The 18,083-nt window shown below is 52.1% G+C and overlaps 1 protein-coding gene across 1 annotated transcript in view; it reads left to right on the top strand.

The window, feature by feature from the left end:
• CACYBP (calcyclin binding protein) overlaps positions 1 to 18,083 on the top strand; it is a 228,966-nt gene that overhangs the window by 146,735 nt on the left and 64,148 nt on the right. Inside the window, exon 5 of the mRNA XM_069641130.1 lies at positions 15,218 to 15,312. Within this exon, the coding sequence (XP_069497231.1) occupies positions 15,218 to 15,312 (95 nt within the window). The remainder of the gene's footprint in view (positions 1 to 15,217; positions 15,313 to 18,083) is intronic.

Genomic DNA, 18,083 nt, shown 5'->3' on the forward strand with positions numbered 1-18,083 from the left:
CTCGAGCGTTAGTGCTATTTTTTCGCGCTTTTTCACAAAAACTTCGATTCTTTCGGTCAAAAGAGCCTCAAGCTCCACCGATACTACATCCGATCAACGGGGACCCGTGTCGGATTCATCTGTGCCCCTCAAGGGTGAAGATTTCGTCGAGCTACGCTTCGGAGGACTCCAGAAGCTTCTCAGGCCCGGTCTCGGAGATGGCCCAGGAGAAGGGAAGCTCGACGCCCGGAAAGCTGTTCAGGGCCTGCCCTGGATGCCAGCTGCAGAACGTCTTCAAGGAGGACGAACACTCTTTCTGCCTTTACTGCCTTCATGGGGACAAGACGCACGTGGAGAAGGACTGTGCGTTTTGCGGCAACATGTCGGAACGGACCATGAAGGACCGCCATCAACGTCTCGCCAGCTGGCTGGAGGGTAAGAGCCCGTCTGGCGAGAAGAAGAAGAAATCTGAGCGGTCTTCTAAGACCTTTGAGGGCGCCCCGGCGACGGGGGCCCAACATAAGGCCAAGCACCGCGAGTCCGCTGGCACCGGGAGCGCCGAACGGTCGGGCTCTACGGGCGCCAGGCAGGGCGCACCCTCCCCGGCACCATCAACCACGAGCCAACGCTCTGGGTCGGGTAAGAGGAAGGCCGAGCACCCGGCGAAGCTCCTGGAGAGATCCCGGTCGAGCTCTAAGGCAGAGGAGGAGCGTGGCAGTGCCCCCTCCCTCAAGGATAAGGCGGTGAGCGCACCTAAGGTGGTGAAGGCCTTGATCCATTCGACCAAGCCCTCTATCGAAACGGTCGCGGCGGCCCTGGCCCAGCCTGTGGAGGCTGCACCAGTGGTGGCGGCCTCGGGGCCCAGAATCTCCCTGCCTCCTCGGAGGGAGTCTTCTTTCGTGCCCATCGATAGGACCCCCGTGAAACCCTCCGTGGGGAAGAAGGGGGGGCAGGGCGTCGTCGTAGATTCGGCCTCAACCTCAGAAGAGGAACTGATCGAGGTCTTAAGCCACGGCCTAGGCGTGGAACAAGACCAGCCCGTCGGAATGGGCCCCGACGCAGGTGACGACGACGACATCGTCGAGGATACCGACGGGGCCCCTGCTCGCCCGTCGGATTCCCCTCTGCCAGCGCCGCAAGACAACTCAGCGGCCATTTTGTTGGCTATACAGTCCTTATGCTCCGAGATAAGGACGAGACTACCGTTACCGACGGAGGAACCTCTCCCGTCTGGGGATCCAGAACCGGGACCTTCTGGTGTTCCCCCTACCAAGAAAAGAAGGATTCATCCACCGCCTCCTTTTCAACCGTCGCGCCCCGTCCAGCCCTCCTCCCCGTCCACCCGAGGGGATGATACGGGGACTGACACGGCAGCGACGGGTACGGACGACGAGGCATACGACGAGGATTTTCCGTCGTCGCCTCCCACCAGGGCTTCTCCGCCCGACGAGATTGGATCGTTCCACTCAATGATCGCCAGGGCATCCGAGCTTTTCCAACTCTGCCCTGAGGAGAAGAAAAAGGAAGGCTTCCTTTACCAACGGCGCGAGACCAAGAGGAAGACGGTCCTCGCAGTGCCTCTGTTGGACGACATTTGGGATGAGGGCCTTTCCCTCCTCAAGAACCCTTCCACGACGCCAGCGAGAAGAGACCGGTACGAGAAAAAGTACCGGGTCCCGGACTCGGCCCCCCTATGCCTCCGGGCGCAGCCTACCCCGGACTCCGTCGTCTCCGCGGCAGCCAGGAAGAAAGCGGGGGGGGGTGCGGCCTCCACGTCGACTTCCCCGCCGGACGGCGAGGGAAAGAAATTGGATACCATGGGACGCAAAGTCATCTCGTCGGCGGCGACGACGATTAAAGCGGCCAACGCCTTGGCTATCGTGGCCCGCTACGACAGGGAGCTCTGGTACAAGATAGCTCCCCTGCTGGATTTTCTGCCGGACGACAAGAGGGCGGAGGCCCTTGAGATCCTGCAGGAAGGTGAGGTGGCCTCGGACCACGCCATCACCGTGGCGACGGACATCGCCGACACTGGGTTCCGCCAGATGGGCAACGGCGTTTGCCTTCGACGTCGCGGATGGCTCAAGGCTACGGACTTTCGGCAGGACGTCCAGACCAGGGTCCTGGACATGCCCTTCGACGGGAACAACCTGTTTGGGAAGACAGTGGACGACTCCCTTCAGGCCATCAAGGCGGATACTGAGACGGCCCGGGCCCTTGGAGTACTGCAGCAACGGCGGACGCCCTTTCGGAGCGGCGGAGGCAAGGGCGCCTCCAAAGGTTCCGGCGGCGGTTTTGCTTCCTACCGTCAAGCGGCCCGCTCTTCGTCGCAAGAGGCCTACAGAGGACGAGGCAAGTCTGGCGGACCCCGCCGTCGTCGCCAAGGAGGCCAAGGCGGCAAGGCCGCGTCCAAGCAAGATTGAACCGGCCGTGGGGTCGGGCCCCCACCGAAGCACCCCGGTGGGAGGCCGGCTGGCGGGCTTCGTCAGCGTGTGGGAGTCCATCTCCACCGACCGTTGGGTGCTGGACGCCCTGGCCCGGGGCCACGCGCTCGAGTTTCAAAGAAGGTGCCCGCGCGTCCCCCCCGTGGCCAGGAAAGAACTTCACGTCCCTCAACTTCTCCTGGAGGTAAAGGCGATGCTCAGAAAGGGCGCCATCGAACGCGTCCCAAAGAGGCTTCGGGGCTCCGGAGTCTATTCGCGTTACTTCCTCGTAAGAAGAAGACGGGAGGATGGCGCCCCATCCTGGACCTGCGACGCCTGAACAAGTTCATCAAGGCGCAGAAGTTCCGGATGGTCACCCTCCAGCACGTCCTGGGTCAGCTGGAGGAAGGAGACTTCCTATCGTCGTTGGAGTTGGAGGATGCCTACTTCCACATTCCCATCCTAAAGGGGCACCGAAAATTCCTCAGATTCGTGGTCCAAGGGCGTCATTACCAGTTCAAAGCCCTTCCCTTCGGACTGCGGTCGGCACCCAGGGTTTTCACCAAGTGCCTCGCACCGGTGGCGGCGCAGCTGCGCCGCGAGGGGATTCACGTCTACCCCTACCTGGACGACTGGCTCATCCGCGCCAAGACGAGGGAGCTCGCCGTGGTCCACACGGCAAGGACCGTCCAACTCCTCACGGACCTGGGATTCTCCGTGAACTACGCCAAATCCCACCTGGTGCCCGCGCAAGTCGCACTGTTTCTGGGAGCGAGGCTCGACACAGTGTCCCTTCTGGCCTCCCCGTCGGAGGAGAGGACCAGGACCATCCTGGGCAAGGTGCAACGGATGTTGGTGGCCGACGCGGCCAAGGTGAGGTCCATCAAGTCCCTCCTCGGGATGATGTCTTCCTGCATCTACCTCATTCCCATGTGCAGGCTCCGGATGCGCCCGTTGCAAGAGTTCCTGGATGCGCGCTGGATCCAGACGACGGGCAGCTTCGAGGAAAGGATCAAGCTCGACGAGAGTTTCCGACGAGCGATACGGTGGTGGGGCACCCGCGCGCATCTGACGGCGGGCATGGACTTCCAGACCCCAGCCCACCAGGTGACTGTGACCACGGATGCCTCCCTAGAAGGGTGGGGAGCGCACACCGAAAATCTGCACGCGAGGGGACTCTGGCTCCCGACGGAGAAGTCCCTGCATATCAACGTCCTGGAGCTCCGTGCAGTGTTTTGGGCCCTCAGGTCCTTCCTTCCGTCCCTCAAGGGCAAGGTGGTGAGGATCTTCACCGACAACACCACCACCATGTTTTACATCAGGAAACAGGGCGGAACCAGGTCCCCGGCGCTGTCCAAGGAGGCGCAGGACCTGTGGCATTGGGCCGTCGCCCAAGGGATTCTTCTGGTGCCGTTTCATCTGGCAGGGATAAAAAACACCATCGCCGACTCACTCAGCAGGGAGCTGCGCTCGTGCCACGAGTGGGAACTACGGCAGGATCTGGTGGATCGCCTCTTCCGACGGTGGGGCACACCCCAGATCGACCTGTTCGCGACGGCGACGAACACCAAGTGCCGGAGGTTCGCCAGCAGGTTTCCCCAGACGAGGAGCATGGGCGATGCTTTCTCGTTCCCCTGGGAGGGCCTGTTCCTCTACGCGTTCCCTCCCTTGCCTCTGCTAATCCGGCTCGTCAACCAGCTCAAGAGGTCACGGTGCAGGATGATCCTCGTCGCACCTGCGTGGCCGAGGCAGATATGGTTCCCGGACCTTCTGGTCTTGTCAGCGTCCCCGCCGATCAAGCTGCCGGCGGACGCGGATCTACTCTCCAGGGAAGGAGGCGCCATCCTCCACCACGACCCGAAGTCGCTGAACTTGCAGGCCTGGCTCCTGCAGCGCTAGAGTTTGGAGGATACGACATACCGGCCGATTGCAGAGAGGTTCTTGCAAAGGCCAGGGCGTCCTCGACTCTTAAATGCTACGGACACAAATGGAAGAGGTTCTCTGTCTGGTGCCACGCACAGAAGATTAACCCTCTACGGATTACGGCTCCCCAAGTGCTGCCGTACCTGCTGACGCTGGCCAAAGCTGGTCTGGCACACGCGTCCATCAAGATTCATCTTGCTGCGATCTCCCGATACACCAGAACCACGGGCCGGACGTCCTTGTGGTCTCATCGTCTGGTGAAAGAGTTCATGAAGGGACTGTTCAGATCGTTCCCGCCGGTGAAGGCTCCGGCCCCGGCGTGGGAGCTCAACGTGGTGCTGACCAGACGCATGGGACCTCCGTTCGAGCCTCTGCACTCGGCCCCGTTGAAGTTTCTATCGTGGAAAACAGCTTTCTCGTGGCCATCACCTCCGCACGACGAGTGGGAGAGATCCAGGCCCTTTCCTGCAAGGCCCCGTACTTGACTTTCCACGACACGAGGGTAGTGCTCAGGACGCACCCCTCCTTCATGCCCAAGGTACCGTCGGACTTTCATCTCAACGAACCCTTGGTGTTACCTGTGTTCTTCCCGTCGCCTTCGTCGCCGGCTGAGAGGACTTTGCACTCGCTGGATGTAGCTAGAGCGCTGAAGTTCTACGTGGACCGCACGAAAGGTTTTCGGAAGACGTCACAACTCTTTGTGAACTTTGGACCTGTCAATCAGGGGAAGGCTCTCTCGAAGGCTTCCATCTCCAGATGGCTCTCCGGCTGTATTATGTACTGTCACCGGTTGGCAAACCGACCGCTGCCTGGCCGTCCGAGAGCCCATTCCACCAGAGCGATCGCAGCTACCACGGCGTTCCTATCTGGTGTGCCCCTGCTGGACATATGCAGGGCTGCTACGTGGAGGTCGACGCACACCTTCACGAAATTCTACTGCGTCGACCGGGATTCCAGGGAGGAGTCCAGGGTCGGCCAAGCAGTGCTGCGCAACCTGTTCGCCTGAGGTGAGCCTGGTGAGGAGGTAAGATGCTTAATGTTGAGTTGATGTGATGCTTAATGTTGAGCCTTTGCCACCTCCCGTGGTTGTGCATGTGTGTACTGCTATGTATTCTTTATTCATGAGCATGTGAATCCATGCCAGACCCCATGCTGGAGAAGGAACAAGTTACTTACCTGTAACTGTTGTTCTCCAGCATGGGTCTGGCATGGATTCACATGCGAACCCTCCCGCCTACCCCTCTGCGGCTCTTCACTTGGTCATACTGCCACTTCACGTGCTTCCAAATCTGAAGATGGCTGCCAGAGGCGGTGCTTAGGTAGAGGGCAGTCATTGGCTGTGGTCAGTATGACGCAGAGACCAGTGATTGGTTATTACTACGAAAGACAGATCAGAAACGAAACTGATACTGGTTTTTTCTTTACCGAGGATTCCCAGCCTGACGACGGGGAATATTCATGAGCATGTGAATCCATGCCAGACCCATGCTGGAGAACAACAGTTACAGGTAAGTAACTTGTTCCTTCTCCCTTGTACATTATTTCTATGTGTCGGGATAGGGTGGACTCTGAGGCTCACGGATGTTTTCTATGTGAGAGGTTAACATGGCTGACTCGACTAAAGGAAACAGGGGGGACAATGTGCCGGTATCCACACTGAATGCGAAAGGACTCAACTCCCCGGCCAAGAGGTCACTGGTTGCAAGGAAATTTAGAAGGTCTGAAATGTATGTTTTATTCCTTCAAGAGACCAAGTACCTTAAGGGGGAGGTGAGTAAGATCCCCTGTGGGCTAGTAAGGGAAGAGTTTTGGAGCTCGGGAATAACGATGAAAGGTGGGGTCAGGATCTTAGTCCGGAGAGGACTCCAGATGAATTTCACGAAAGTGTCGTCAGACTTGGAGGGGAGGGCAGTATTGGTCTCTGGTTTGATCAGAGACATTAGATTCATTATTGCCACAATTTACGCCCTGAATCAAGGACAAAGGAGGTTTCTACAGAGGACCCTAGAGAAAGTCATGAGTGAGGGGCTGGGGCACCTCATAGTTTGGGAGATCTCAGTGTGTGGATGGATTCCAATTTGGACAGGCAGTCGAAAACCCCACGGGGACAGGAATCGCAGAAACCAAGGGGTAGAGCTTTATATGACAGCTATAGACCTATATAGACGCAGGGACATTTGGCTCCACTTCCATCCGCAGGAGAGGGGGTTTGCCTTCTATTAGCCCCGCATGGAACCTCCATGAGAATAGACTATCTTTATATCTCGAGGGACCTCTGGGATCTCGCCCTGGGATCAGCGATTCATCCGATTAGCTGGTTGGACAATGATATGGAGTCAGTTGATATTGGTTGGAGTGGTCCCTGCACTAGGAACTGTAAATGGCGGTGTAATGATTCTCTGTGGAAGGACCCAGTGTTCAAAGAAGAGATGGAGAGGGATATCGGGGAATTTTTTTAAATCAATGACACAGGAAGTTCGCAGGTGAACTATGGGCTGCAGCGAAGCCCACGTGGAGAGGGATAGTCATCGGAGAAGGGGCGTGTAAGAAGAGGTAACGTGCGCTTATTGAAAAGGGGTTGTGGGAGAAAATAATATCCTTTGAGAGGCGCGGACAGTTACAAAACAGTAACAGGGAGGCCTGCATTAGCAAGATGAGGGAAGCCAGGGAGGAGTTGAGGCAGGTGGAGGAAGGGAGAATTGTTCGCAACTTGCAATTTCTTAAACAGAAGTTTTTTTAAAAGGGGGTCAAGGCCGCATTCTTCTTCTTGCCGCAAGGACAACGCACAGAGAGATGGGTCTCGGAGATGGAGGGGGGTGTCGGACGGAGGTCGCACCTGAGGGGATCCAGTAGGCCTTCGGCTCATTTAACGAGGGGCTATATGGGAGGGAAGGGATGACCACGGAGGTGGAGATACAGAATTATGTAGATGTAGGTGAGCCCTGCCTCCTACTGCTATCGCAGGAGGAAACCCGGGAACCTGGAAGGTCCCATTACGGGAAAAGAGATTAAGCTTGCAATTGGAGGCCTTTGACCCAGGAAAGCTCTGGGGGATGATGACTAAAAAACCTTTCTACCGGCCCTCCTCCCCCTTCTGATATTATTGTTTAATGTCATGGAGACGGGGGAGGGCCCCGGACTCGTTTGGCCAGGCCCTCATTTCAGTAATACCGAAAGAGGGGAGGGACCCTCGTTCCTGTGGTTCATATCGCCCTATATGAAACATAGACGCAAAGATCTACATTACGGTACTAGCTGCCAGGTTAGAAGTACACTTGCATAGATTGGTTCACTCTGACAAGGTGGGGTTTGTCAAGGGGCGCCAGGGGGCGGAGACCATGAGGAAAACGGTGCACCTTATGAACGAAGCCTGGGGCGGACATGACGATCCCACACTCCTCTCTGTGAACGCAGAGAAGGCCTTTGACAGGGTGGAGTGACAATTCCTGAAAACAGTGCTCGCTGAAGTGGGGATAGCCCAGAGACTGCTGAGTGGCATAATGGTGGTCTACTCCGTGCCAAGGGCATGTGTGGCTGTGAACAGGGGATACTCGTGCTGGATTGATCTTGGCAGAGGGACGAGACGGGTGCCTCCTGTCCCCAGCTTTGTTTGTACTCTCCTTGGAACCTCTTGCCAAGAGGTTATGGGAGACCGCCGGATAGAGGGATTCGATGTTGGTGGGAAGAGATCCAAACTTGGTCTATATGCGGACAACACGCTCTTGCATGTGGTGAATCCACTGACCTTGCGCCGATTGCAGTTGGTTTGATTGAACAGTACGGTCATATGGCAGGGCTCAAAATGAACACGGGCAAATCACTTCTTTTCCCTCTGGATAGCAGTATGGATGATGACCTGGTGCGCTTCGCGCCTTTGGGCATGAAAGTCACCCTGGGAACGAATAAGTACTTGGACGTTAATGTCACGAGAGAACTAGAGGGGTTGTATAAAGCAAAGTTCCCCATGTTGATGTCTGAAATGGACGGGGACTTTAAGAAATGGAGCAAGTTGCCAATCTCCTTAAATTAGTGGTTCTTCCGAGGATGCTATATCTCTTCCAAATGCTGCCGATCCAGATTCTGGACCTTCTTAAGTCATTGGGGCACTTTTTTTGCGGTTTCTCTGGTAGCGGAAGAAGCCAAGAGTCTCCAGTGAGGTGCTGACTCTCCCTCAAGATAGCAGCAGGGGAGTGGGATTGCCAGACATAAACCTGTATTACAAGGCCACCCAGCTGAGGGTACTGATCCCGCACCTCAGACAGAGAGTTGATCTGCAATGGATGGGCTGGAAAACCTCCAGCTAAACCCAGGGACGGTGGGAGAATGGTTGTGGGTCCCCAGGACAAAGTTAGTATGCTGGATAAGGGAACACCCCATCTTGGGGACCATTTGGAGGAAGGGGGCGGGCCTGGGGATGTTACATCGTGGCCCTCGCCATTGAGTCATTTTTGGGTACCGGGGGTTAGGGTGTCTATACCGAACCCAGAGAGGTTTCAGGCCTGGTATGAGGCGGGGTTAGAGAGGATTGGGCAATTATGGAAGGACAGGAGGTTCATCTCAATAGTCAACCTAGAAGAGTCCCTGGGGATAGGTACACTCTTCTCGTACTTACAACTCAAGGGGGCTTTGACTTAAGATGGAGAGAGAGCTCACACTCTTTGAAAAGATATTGGATACTGCGGCTGGTTCCAGTGGTTTGATAGGGGCACTTTGTACGGCCCTGGTTGAGACGAGAAGGGGGTCCATTGAGGGATTAAAGCAGCACTGGGAAAGATTTGGGGACTGAACTTGATCCCCCCCCCCCCCACACATGGCAAAGACTGTGCCACGGGTCCTATAAGACCTCCATTTCCTGTCAGTAGAAACTGCATGCAATTAAATTACTACACAGGTGGCAGTACGGCCCGGTTAGGCTTTCAAAAATTTACCAGTCTGTGAGTCCATTGTGTTGGCATGGGTGCGGTGGAGGCCCAGTCCTACTGGGATGCGGTCTTGAGCTGGATCAGAGACCTGGATGGGATCACAAGAATTTAATCACTGATGCTGGTTTTATTTGGGCTGCTGGAACTCGAAGGGGAATACTTCAGGCTGCCGAAAATGGTTGATGGCCTACATTTGGTGGGTAGGGCTTGCCGGCCAACACATTGGAAGCAAATAACACTCCCTCGAAAGTCTCAATGGGTTGCCACGGCCCGAAACTTTACTTTATGGAGCGCTTAACAGCGGCAATCCATGGAGCGCCGGATTGGTGGAAATGGAGTGGGCACATTTTTTTGCTAGATACATTCCCAAGAGGAGAAGTGAACTCTGTCCTGGTCAGGGCGGAAGGTATCCACGAGGCCCCTGTGCCACTCAGTGCGTGGGTCACCACTTTAAAGCAAGGCTCGAGATTGACTCGGAGGACTCCGACCCTGCCGGGGGTTAACAAGTGTCAATGAGCATGTCAATGCCAACGAACGGTAGTTATGAGACGATGAGGGGGGGGGTAGATCTGAGGGTGAGGGTTGGGGGTGGGAGGTAAGGGGAATGAACACTTGCATTGAGGGGGTTTATAATGTTTTGCAGCCATCGGAACCGGTTTCGCTGTATTTCTGCAGAATTGTGTCCTCTTGTTTGAAGAATCAATAAAGTTTAAATGGGGGAAAAAAAAACGAATACTAAAGGGTCAGTCAGAATGTCCATCAGATTAAACTCCAGCGTCCTGTGTCGCAACCTACTTCTATCCATCAACCTACAACTAAAGGATAAACTAACAAAGTTCCTTCTTCAGGAGAATGGTTCCCTGCTGATCGGATTGTGTCCAAATGAATGTTCTCTTGCAACAAAAATGCCAGGGGTGGGAGGAGGGGTGATTCCCTTCCCCTCGCTTGCAGGCTTGACATAGCCTATGCACAATTCCACGTCCAGGAGAATGGCTCCCTTCTCCTGGTTTAGATCTATACAGGTTCCAATAAAACCAGGGGGAATTACTCACTTCCCCTGGTGTTTTTAGCACAACTCCTTGTTTGGTACCAGGAGAATGACTTCCTTCTCCTGGTATTGCTTGGTACAGTTCACAAGAAGGCCTTGGGAATTACTCCCTTCCTCTGGTGTCTTTCAAGTATGCTCTAAGAACTTTAGACCCTTCTCCAAGAGAATGACTCCCTTCTCCTGGACTCAAGAAAGTTGTTCCTCACAATCTTCAGCTTGATGTACACTTTACCATTCTGGTTTGTTGTTAGCAAAGTCCCAAATCCTTCTTTTGTTGATCACTGGGCTTAATGCTGCCACTGCAACAAGGACGTTCTCCCTGTTTGCTAAGGTTCCCTTTTGTTGGGGTCCCAGACCCTTCTCTGATGGTCAGTGGGCTATTGTCACCACTGCGACGAGGAAACTTTCCTTGGTTTTGGCTCCCAAATCCTTCGCTAGGGGTCAGTGGTTCTCTTGCCCACTGTGACAAGGAAGATTTCCTCTAAAACTATTAATATTTTCTTTCATGTCTCAGACCCTTCTCTTGATTATACCCAGTAGTAGGCTCCCCTCTACTAAGGCGTGAAAGAGCTTTGTGAACCAGCCTCCCTTCTATCCTTGTGTCCCCTCTGGGCCTCCTGTCACCTTGTGTGGGATTGTGGTACTTCACCAGGACTTCCTGGGACCGCAAGTCCTCTGTTGCTTCACTACCATTTCTCAGTGGGCTGCATGGTACCTCTTCTGTATGTTCTGTGACTCCGCTCTCCTGCTTGGGTTCGCTTCTGCTGAACCTGTGCTGGACTCCCATGGCACTTCACTGGTGTTCTCTTCCCGACTTTCTTTCGGCTGCACCTGGATATCTTGCGCTAGTCTGCCTCACACCTGCTGCCATACTTTGAGGGGGAGTCGGGCGGGGGTAGGGGGTTGGGCTAAGCACCGTGAGTCCACTGCCTCCGGGAGCGCCGTTGCGACGGGCTCTTCGGTGGCCAGGGCGAGTACAGCGTCTCAGAGCCTTCGACCACGAGCCAACGCTCAAGTTCTTCCAAGAAGAGGAAGTCGGACCATCCTGGCAAGCTCTTGAAGAAGACCCAGGCCGGACCTGCAGAGAAGGCCAAAGGGGAGTGGGGTCCTGACCCTCCCCCTAAGGTGAAGGCCGCAAACTCTGCCAAGACCGTGAAGGCCCAGGTGCATTAGACGAAGGCCCAAACTTCCATCGAAGTGGTGGCAGCGTCCCTCACGAAGGCCGCCGTGGCGGATCCGCAGGGCACGACCCCAAAAGCGAGAGTATCTCTGCCTGCCAGGAGGGAATACTCGTTCCAGCCCATCGAAAAGACACCGGAGAAGATGATGCCCATGATTTCACTAAAATCGTCACCCTTGGTCGCAGAGAAGGGGGGGGGCACGGTAGCCTTCCAGGGCACGGACATCTCCTCAGAGGAGCTCACCAACCTCCCGATCCTCCAGGAGGGACGATGCATCGGGAGCAAGCCCCACGGGGGGGATCCCGACGAGGGTGACGACGAAGGTGACAATGAGGGTCATTTTGACGAGACTGATGAGGAACAAGGCGGTGACGACGCAGGGAACCAACTTAAGCCGCAAAAGCCCTGGTCTCCTTTGCCACCACCTCCTCAGGATCCACCTGGGGATATCTCAGTGGACGTTCTTAAGGCTCTGCATACCCTGTGCTCGGAAATCCGGACAAGGATGCCTCTTGCGCCGGCGGCCCCACCCGCGGCGCCAGGAACATCGGAGAAACCACCATCTAAGAGGAGGAGAGTTAACCCCCCTCCTCCTTCGAGCCTATGCATTTGGCGCCACTGACATTTTTGTTGTGGAAAACAGCTTTTCTTGTGGCCATCACTTCCGCACAACTAGTGGGAGAGATCCAGGCCCTCTCTTATAAACCTTATTTGACATTCCACAGTACGAGGGGCATGAAAGAGGGGTGCGTCCGCAGCACTATCAAGGTGCCGTCGGACTTTCATCTAAACGAAATGTATTCTTCCCGACACCTTTGTCGCTGGCTGAAAGGACTTTGCACTCGCTGGATGTGGCTAGAGGGCTGAAGTTCTATGTGGACCGCACGAAGAGTTTTTGGAAGACGTCGCAACTTTTTATGAACTTTGGCCCTGTGAACCATGGGAAGGCCCTCTCCAAGGCTTCGATTTCCAGGTGGCTCTCTGGCTGCATCACTCATTGTCACCAGTTGGCAAACGGACCGTTGCCTGGCCGTCCGAGAGCCCATTCGACGAGAACGATCGTTGCAACTACGACGTTCCTGTCTGGTGTGCCCCTGCTTGACATCTGCAGGCTGCTACGTGGAGGTCGACGCACACCTTCATGAAGTTCTACTGTGTCGACGGGGATTCCAGGGAGGAGTCCAAAGTCGGCCAAGCAGTGCTGCACAACCTTGTTCGCTTTAAGGTGAGCCTGGTGAGGAGGTAAGAGATGCTTAATGTTGAGCCTTGCCACCGCCCAGGGTTGTGCATGTGTGTACTGCTATGTATTCTTTATTCATGAGCATGTGAATCCATGCCAGAACCCATGCTGGAGAAGGAACAAGTTACTTACCTGTAACTGTTGTTCTCCAGCATGGGTCTGGCATGGATTCACATGCGAACCCTCCCACATACCCCTCTGCGGCGCTTATCTTGGTCCTGCTGCCACTGTACGTGCTACAAAATCTGAAGATGGCTGCCAGAGGAGGAGCTTAGGTAGAGGGCAGTCATTGTCTGGGGGCAGTATGACCCAGAGACCAGTGATTGGTTGTTAGGAGAAAGACAGTTCAGAAGTGAAACTGAAACAGATTTTTTCTTTACCGAGGATTCCCAGCCTGACGATGGGGAATATTCATGAGCATGTGAATCCATGCCAGACCCATGCTGGAGAGCAACAGTTACAGGTAAGTAACTGTTCCTTTTCCTCTTTGGAGAATTACAAGTCTTTTGTCTGTTTTTACTGAGGCGATATCTATGCCTCCTCTGGGCTTTAACAAGTTAACATACAGAATCTGAGTACGGGAAGGTATATTTGGTGGTTTTCTGGTATGCTGGATGATGGGTTATTGAGGGTATAAGGTGATGTGGTCCAGCATATAGGTCCTCATGCCCAAGAGGAAAACCCCCCTGTGGAAGGCCCTCCCACGTATTACCACCCCTAGGGGGAATTCTGGGTAGCGGCTGCACCACCCTAACCTTAGAGGGAAGGGATCCCTACTGGGGAGAAGTAACGTTATTCAAAGATTTGTCAGTTAGCAGAAATGTTTAACTGCTGGCAATATGTGGATGATATTTGTCATGCATACATTTCTGTCAAGACTCACTAAACTGCACCTTTTTTGTAGCCTGTGAAAGAAAATGTGTTCTTATTTTACATGTATGTCTGTATAGCTGAATTACTACAATACCTTCTGTGAGCAACTCATGCAAGAAGTGCTTGGCCAAAAGGCCTCATGTAACTGGGTTTTTTCTCAAGCGCCCTAATGCCTGAGGGTTTGCACGCGCTATATAAATGTAAAAATAAATAAAACAAATAAATAAATGAGAACTTAAACAAACACTTGCAGCAAAGTGGATTTATTCATTCGCACTCTTGCTGCCAATGGGTGTTTGTTTAACTTCAAAAAATCTAGAATGGCTCACTGTTGGGTCCCCTTCTCACGGTTGAGGGCAGAGGCCTGCCACTTGATTTTCTTCAGAAGTGTGCCAGTATACGCCCACCTAACACATTTGGACAGATATAGGCCATGTTGGGTCTTTTAAATGTTGGCAGATCATACATGTCTGATTTCGTTGAACTAGTGAAATCATTGTATGCTTTTGATCAAACCAAATTTCAAAGCTGCGTATACACTCATTGAAAACCTAAACTGGTCCTTTGCAAGACAGAAACATAGACCAAGATCTTGATATGAATTTGATGCCTGGTGATAATGCTTTTATGTACACTGTTGCAATTTAGAGGAAACTAAACAAATTGCTTATAAATCACATATATATTCCACTCCTAAATTCAAATGTACACAGGAGGAGAATCCCTTCACAGCAGTCCAGATCATTATTCCGAAAGAGTGCCCCCTAGATGTGAATAGAACAATGCACATAAACGCACCTTTAGTTCAACTTGAGGCTGACACTTGCTCTAATATGTCTAATGCAAGAGCATTACACACTAGATAGGGATCATGGACATCGACCCAGGATGCCCCAGGTGTAAAATATCATTATAAAGCAGAATTAAAAATAACGAGTGATCTGACTTTGGCCATGGCAACAGAGCCAGATACCATGTTACCTGAAATCCCATTATTCGACTTTCATCAAGTAATTTGTGACTGATCGCCATTCCAACTATTGGGACTCCTTTAAAGTATGCAGCTGTGTGTGCAGTCATCATAGGGCATTTCACAAATGATAAAACATTATATATTTTGACATTGCAAGGAAACACCTAGGCAGGGGCCGAAATTGAGATTCATAGAGCAGGAGTTGCAAGTCGCTCCTGAGTGTCAGGAATATTACTCTGACCAGGAGCCATCTGGCGTAACCAGAAGCTATTAAATCTAGTCACATAAATGTGTTTGTAGTTGTCTCAGTGAAAAAGCAACACGATCAGCACCAAAAGAAGAAAAGACAAATATGGATTACAAAACATGCTGATTTTTATTTTGCTTTTTTGTCATTCAAATTTACTTGAGCAAACATGTCCAAACAGAAATGGAACAGTTGCTACAACAGATTTAGAAGTCAATTACATAAACAATAAAGCATTACAGATTGCCATTAACCTTCCAAAGACATAAGGGTCAGTATGGACATTGAAATGCTATTTCCAGCAGTGGGTGCTATCAAATGCAAGATAACGTAAGTGTAGTCCGAGTTGCCTTTCTAAACAAAAATCTAGACTAATTGCCTGAGATTTTCTCACCCTTTGTCTCTTAGGTGAAGACCGACACAATCCTAGTAATGTGCAGGAAGAAGTCAGAACAACAGTGGGAATGCCTCACTCAGGTGGAGAAACAGCTCAAAGAGAAGAAGTAAGTGTAAGATCATCTCCCATTGATATGGGAGCGGCAGGTCGAATAAGGACTGCTCTTGGGGGAATCATTGTTTAAAGGAACATACAGTTGCAGGACTACTCTTCCAATTAGTCGTATCTACAGCATAACTGTCATTCCAACATTGAGATAGCCACACAAAATGTGCTAGTGTGTCGTATTTCTAGCAAAAGCTCCTCCCCACTAAATAGATCATTACTGAGCACCAAACATGTAAATTGCTGTTCTGTAGCAAGCACCTTCCTTTGAATTTGTGACCACTTATTTGGCTCTGCCCATTTGCTACAATCCTGCCCTGCAGTAGTCCATGCTTTCAATTGCTGAATAAAAGCTGCATATTCTAAGCTGCTGCTACAACCATGTATCCGAGTGTCAAAGCCATTTGGACAATACCTAAAAGAAGCTGTAGCAGCAGCAGCAAGGAAGAGCTAGAACCTTGGCCTTTACTCATAGCTCTAACCACTTCCAGGTTCCCCCCTTCTTTACCAACCAGCTTATGTTAACTGGGTTGCCTTTCGTCAGTGATGAGACTGACCCTGGGGCCATGTCCCCGTGTTATTTCACTTTATGCTGACTTTTTTAGCTGAGGAGTTGTAGTCCAAAGACTTAAGCAATCAAATGATGTGCTTCCTAAACTACCCCAAGTCCTTCATTGTATGCTATACCTTACTCTCACTATGTGATGCCTAGCTACGAAGAGTCCACTGACTGTACAATCCAGTGCAGAGTCCTACAAATATTGATCCTGTGTTGCGTTGATGTTTACAGATGTCCATATTTACTCACAGCTCTGCTGGCCTCAGAGTCCTATGACTGCAGACAAGACTAGTTTGTGAATTGATGCATAGATTCAAGTTTATAAGTCCATCTGGAGAGTTTTTATAGGATAAAGCTTGAAGTTTGAATGTGGTGAAGACCTTTTCCTCACTCTGATTCTCCAGAGAATTTTAGGATCTGCTTAATTTATTTGTAGAATCTTTGGCCACTGAACAAGCAGCTGATCTGAAGACTGGACAAGAAAACCCCTGACTGAAACTTGCAATCCTTCAATTCGAATGGATTGTGTCCTCCCACGTATTCCTCAACTTATGATAAATATCTCTCCAGTATTGCTGCTTCGGATTTTTTTTTCCAACAGAGGGCGCTGTATGCAGTGTCGAGTCGATGTCCTACGAGGGCCTCCGTTCGACGTAATCATCAGCATAAATAGCACATGCAGTGCCCGTTGGCTTCAGTTCCGTTTTTCTGAAGTAACACTTAGAGTAAATTACGGCACGCTTCAGTGATAGATTTCCATGAGAACATTTCTTCTTCGACTCCATCCACACCCAAGTCGGGTTTCAAAAAATGCCAGGACTGTGGGTTTGACAATGTCGATTACCGACCCTCACCACATCTGTCTGGGCTGCGGGCACCGTACTGCTGACTGTGGATCCTGTCGGGCGATGCCCGGGAAGGCTCTCAGGCAGCGTAGAGGTAAACTGCCGGTGGGGAGATTAGCATCGAAGTCACCTTCGAAGAAAACTGATCGGTAAGGTTTTTGAGTGTATGGGATGGAGTAGGCCTACTCCATCGGGGAGACGCTGTAAACTGCAGCTGCAGTTAATTAAAACTTTGCAAGAAGTAAAGACCTTCCAGCAGTGACCCGGAATATCTTACCAAGCATCCCAGTCCTGATAGCTTGGTGGTTCAGGTGACTACGTCTACAAGGCAGTCAGCGTATCCATCCATCCCTCCTGACAGGGATGACAAGAGGGTGGATGCCTGGACGCGAAATGTTTTCACTGAGGGTAGTATGGCTTTGAAATCCACTAATGTGACTTGCACATTGTCTAGATTTACTTTTACCCTTTGGGACTGTGTTGCTATGGCAGCTGAACACATCCCGGAAGGCGAGGAAAGAGACGGCTCCGTGGCGATCATTAAGAATGGTAAGGAGGCAATGAGTGAATGTCTCCAGTCAGGTTCGGATACTGCAGACAGCATCAGCAGATCCATGGCTGCTAGCACAGTATTACGCAGATTTACGTGGTTGAGGAAGTCGGGGTTGGCACCAGATGTGAAGGCAAGACTACTCAACATGCCCTTTGATGGCTCGAGGTTGTTTGGCAGCAAGGCGGATGAGAGTTTGGAGAAGCTGCAGACCTCAAAGGCGGCAGCTAAATCCCTTAGCGCCGACATTAGACCACCTCAACAACCCTATTCAGGCTCATCTTCTTGCAGGGCTAAGTCCTTTTGATTCTACTCCTCAATTGTAAGAGGAAGAGGACAAGCTGGTCAAAGGGGTCACAGAAGATTCCCTCATGGTGGACGAGGGAGAGGTGCTAAATCAGCCCCCGGAGTGCCAACTTTAACCTCAGATGCTGCTTCAGCCGCCTCTAAACTACTATGAGGCCTTAACCCACAAGACAGCGGTGGGAGGCAGACTTGAATGGCGGGGCATTACTTCAGATGCTTGGGTACTGGAACTGTGGCCCAAGGTTACTGCCTTCATTTTCAAAAAAGGCCTCTGTATCATCCACCATGATACAACTCTTGTAAAAATTTCGGATCTGCTCCTTGTGCAGGAAATCTTGACTCTGCTAGAGAAAGGTGCAATAGAACACATACCTGTAGCGCAGAACAATGATGGTTGGTACACCCTGTATTTTCTAATCCCCAAAAAAGGATGGAGGATTGAGACCCATCTTAGACTTAAGAAACTTAAACAAGTACCTCAGGAAGGACATGTTCCCTTTCTCAGATCATTC

This window comes from Ambystoma mexicanum, chromosome 1q, assembly GCF_040938575.1.
Source record: "Ambystoma mexicanum isolate Mex_15411 chromosome 1q, UKY_AmexF1_1, whole genome shotgun sequence".
In the NCBI taxonomy this organism is placed as follows: Eukaryota; Metazoa; Chordata; class Amphibia; order Caudata; family Ambystomatidae; genus Ambystoma; species Ambystoma mexicanum.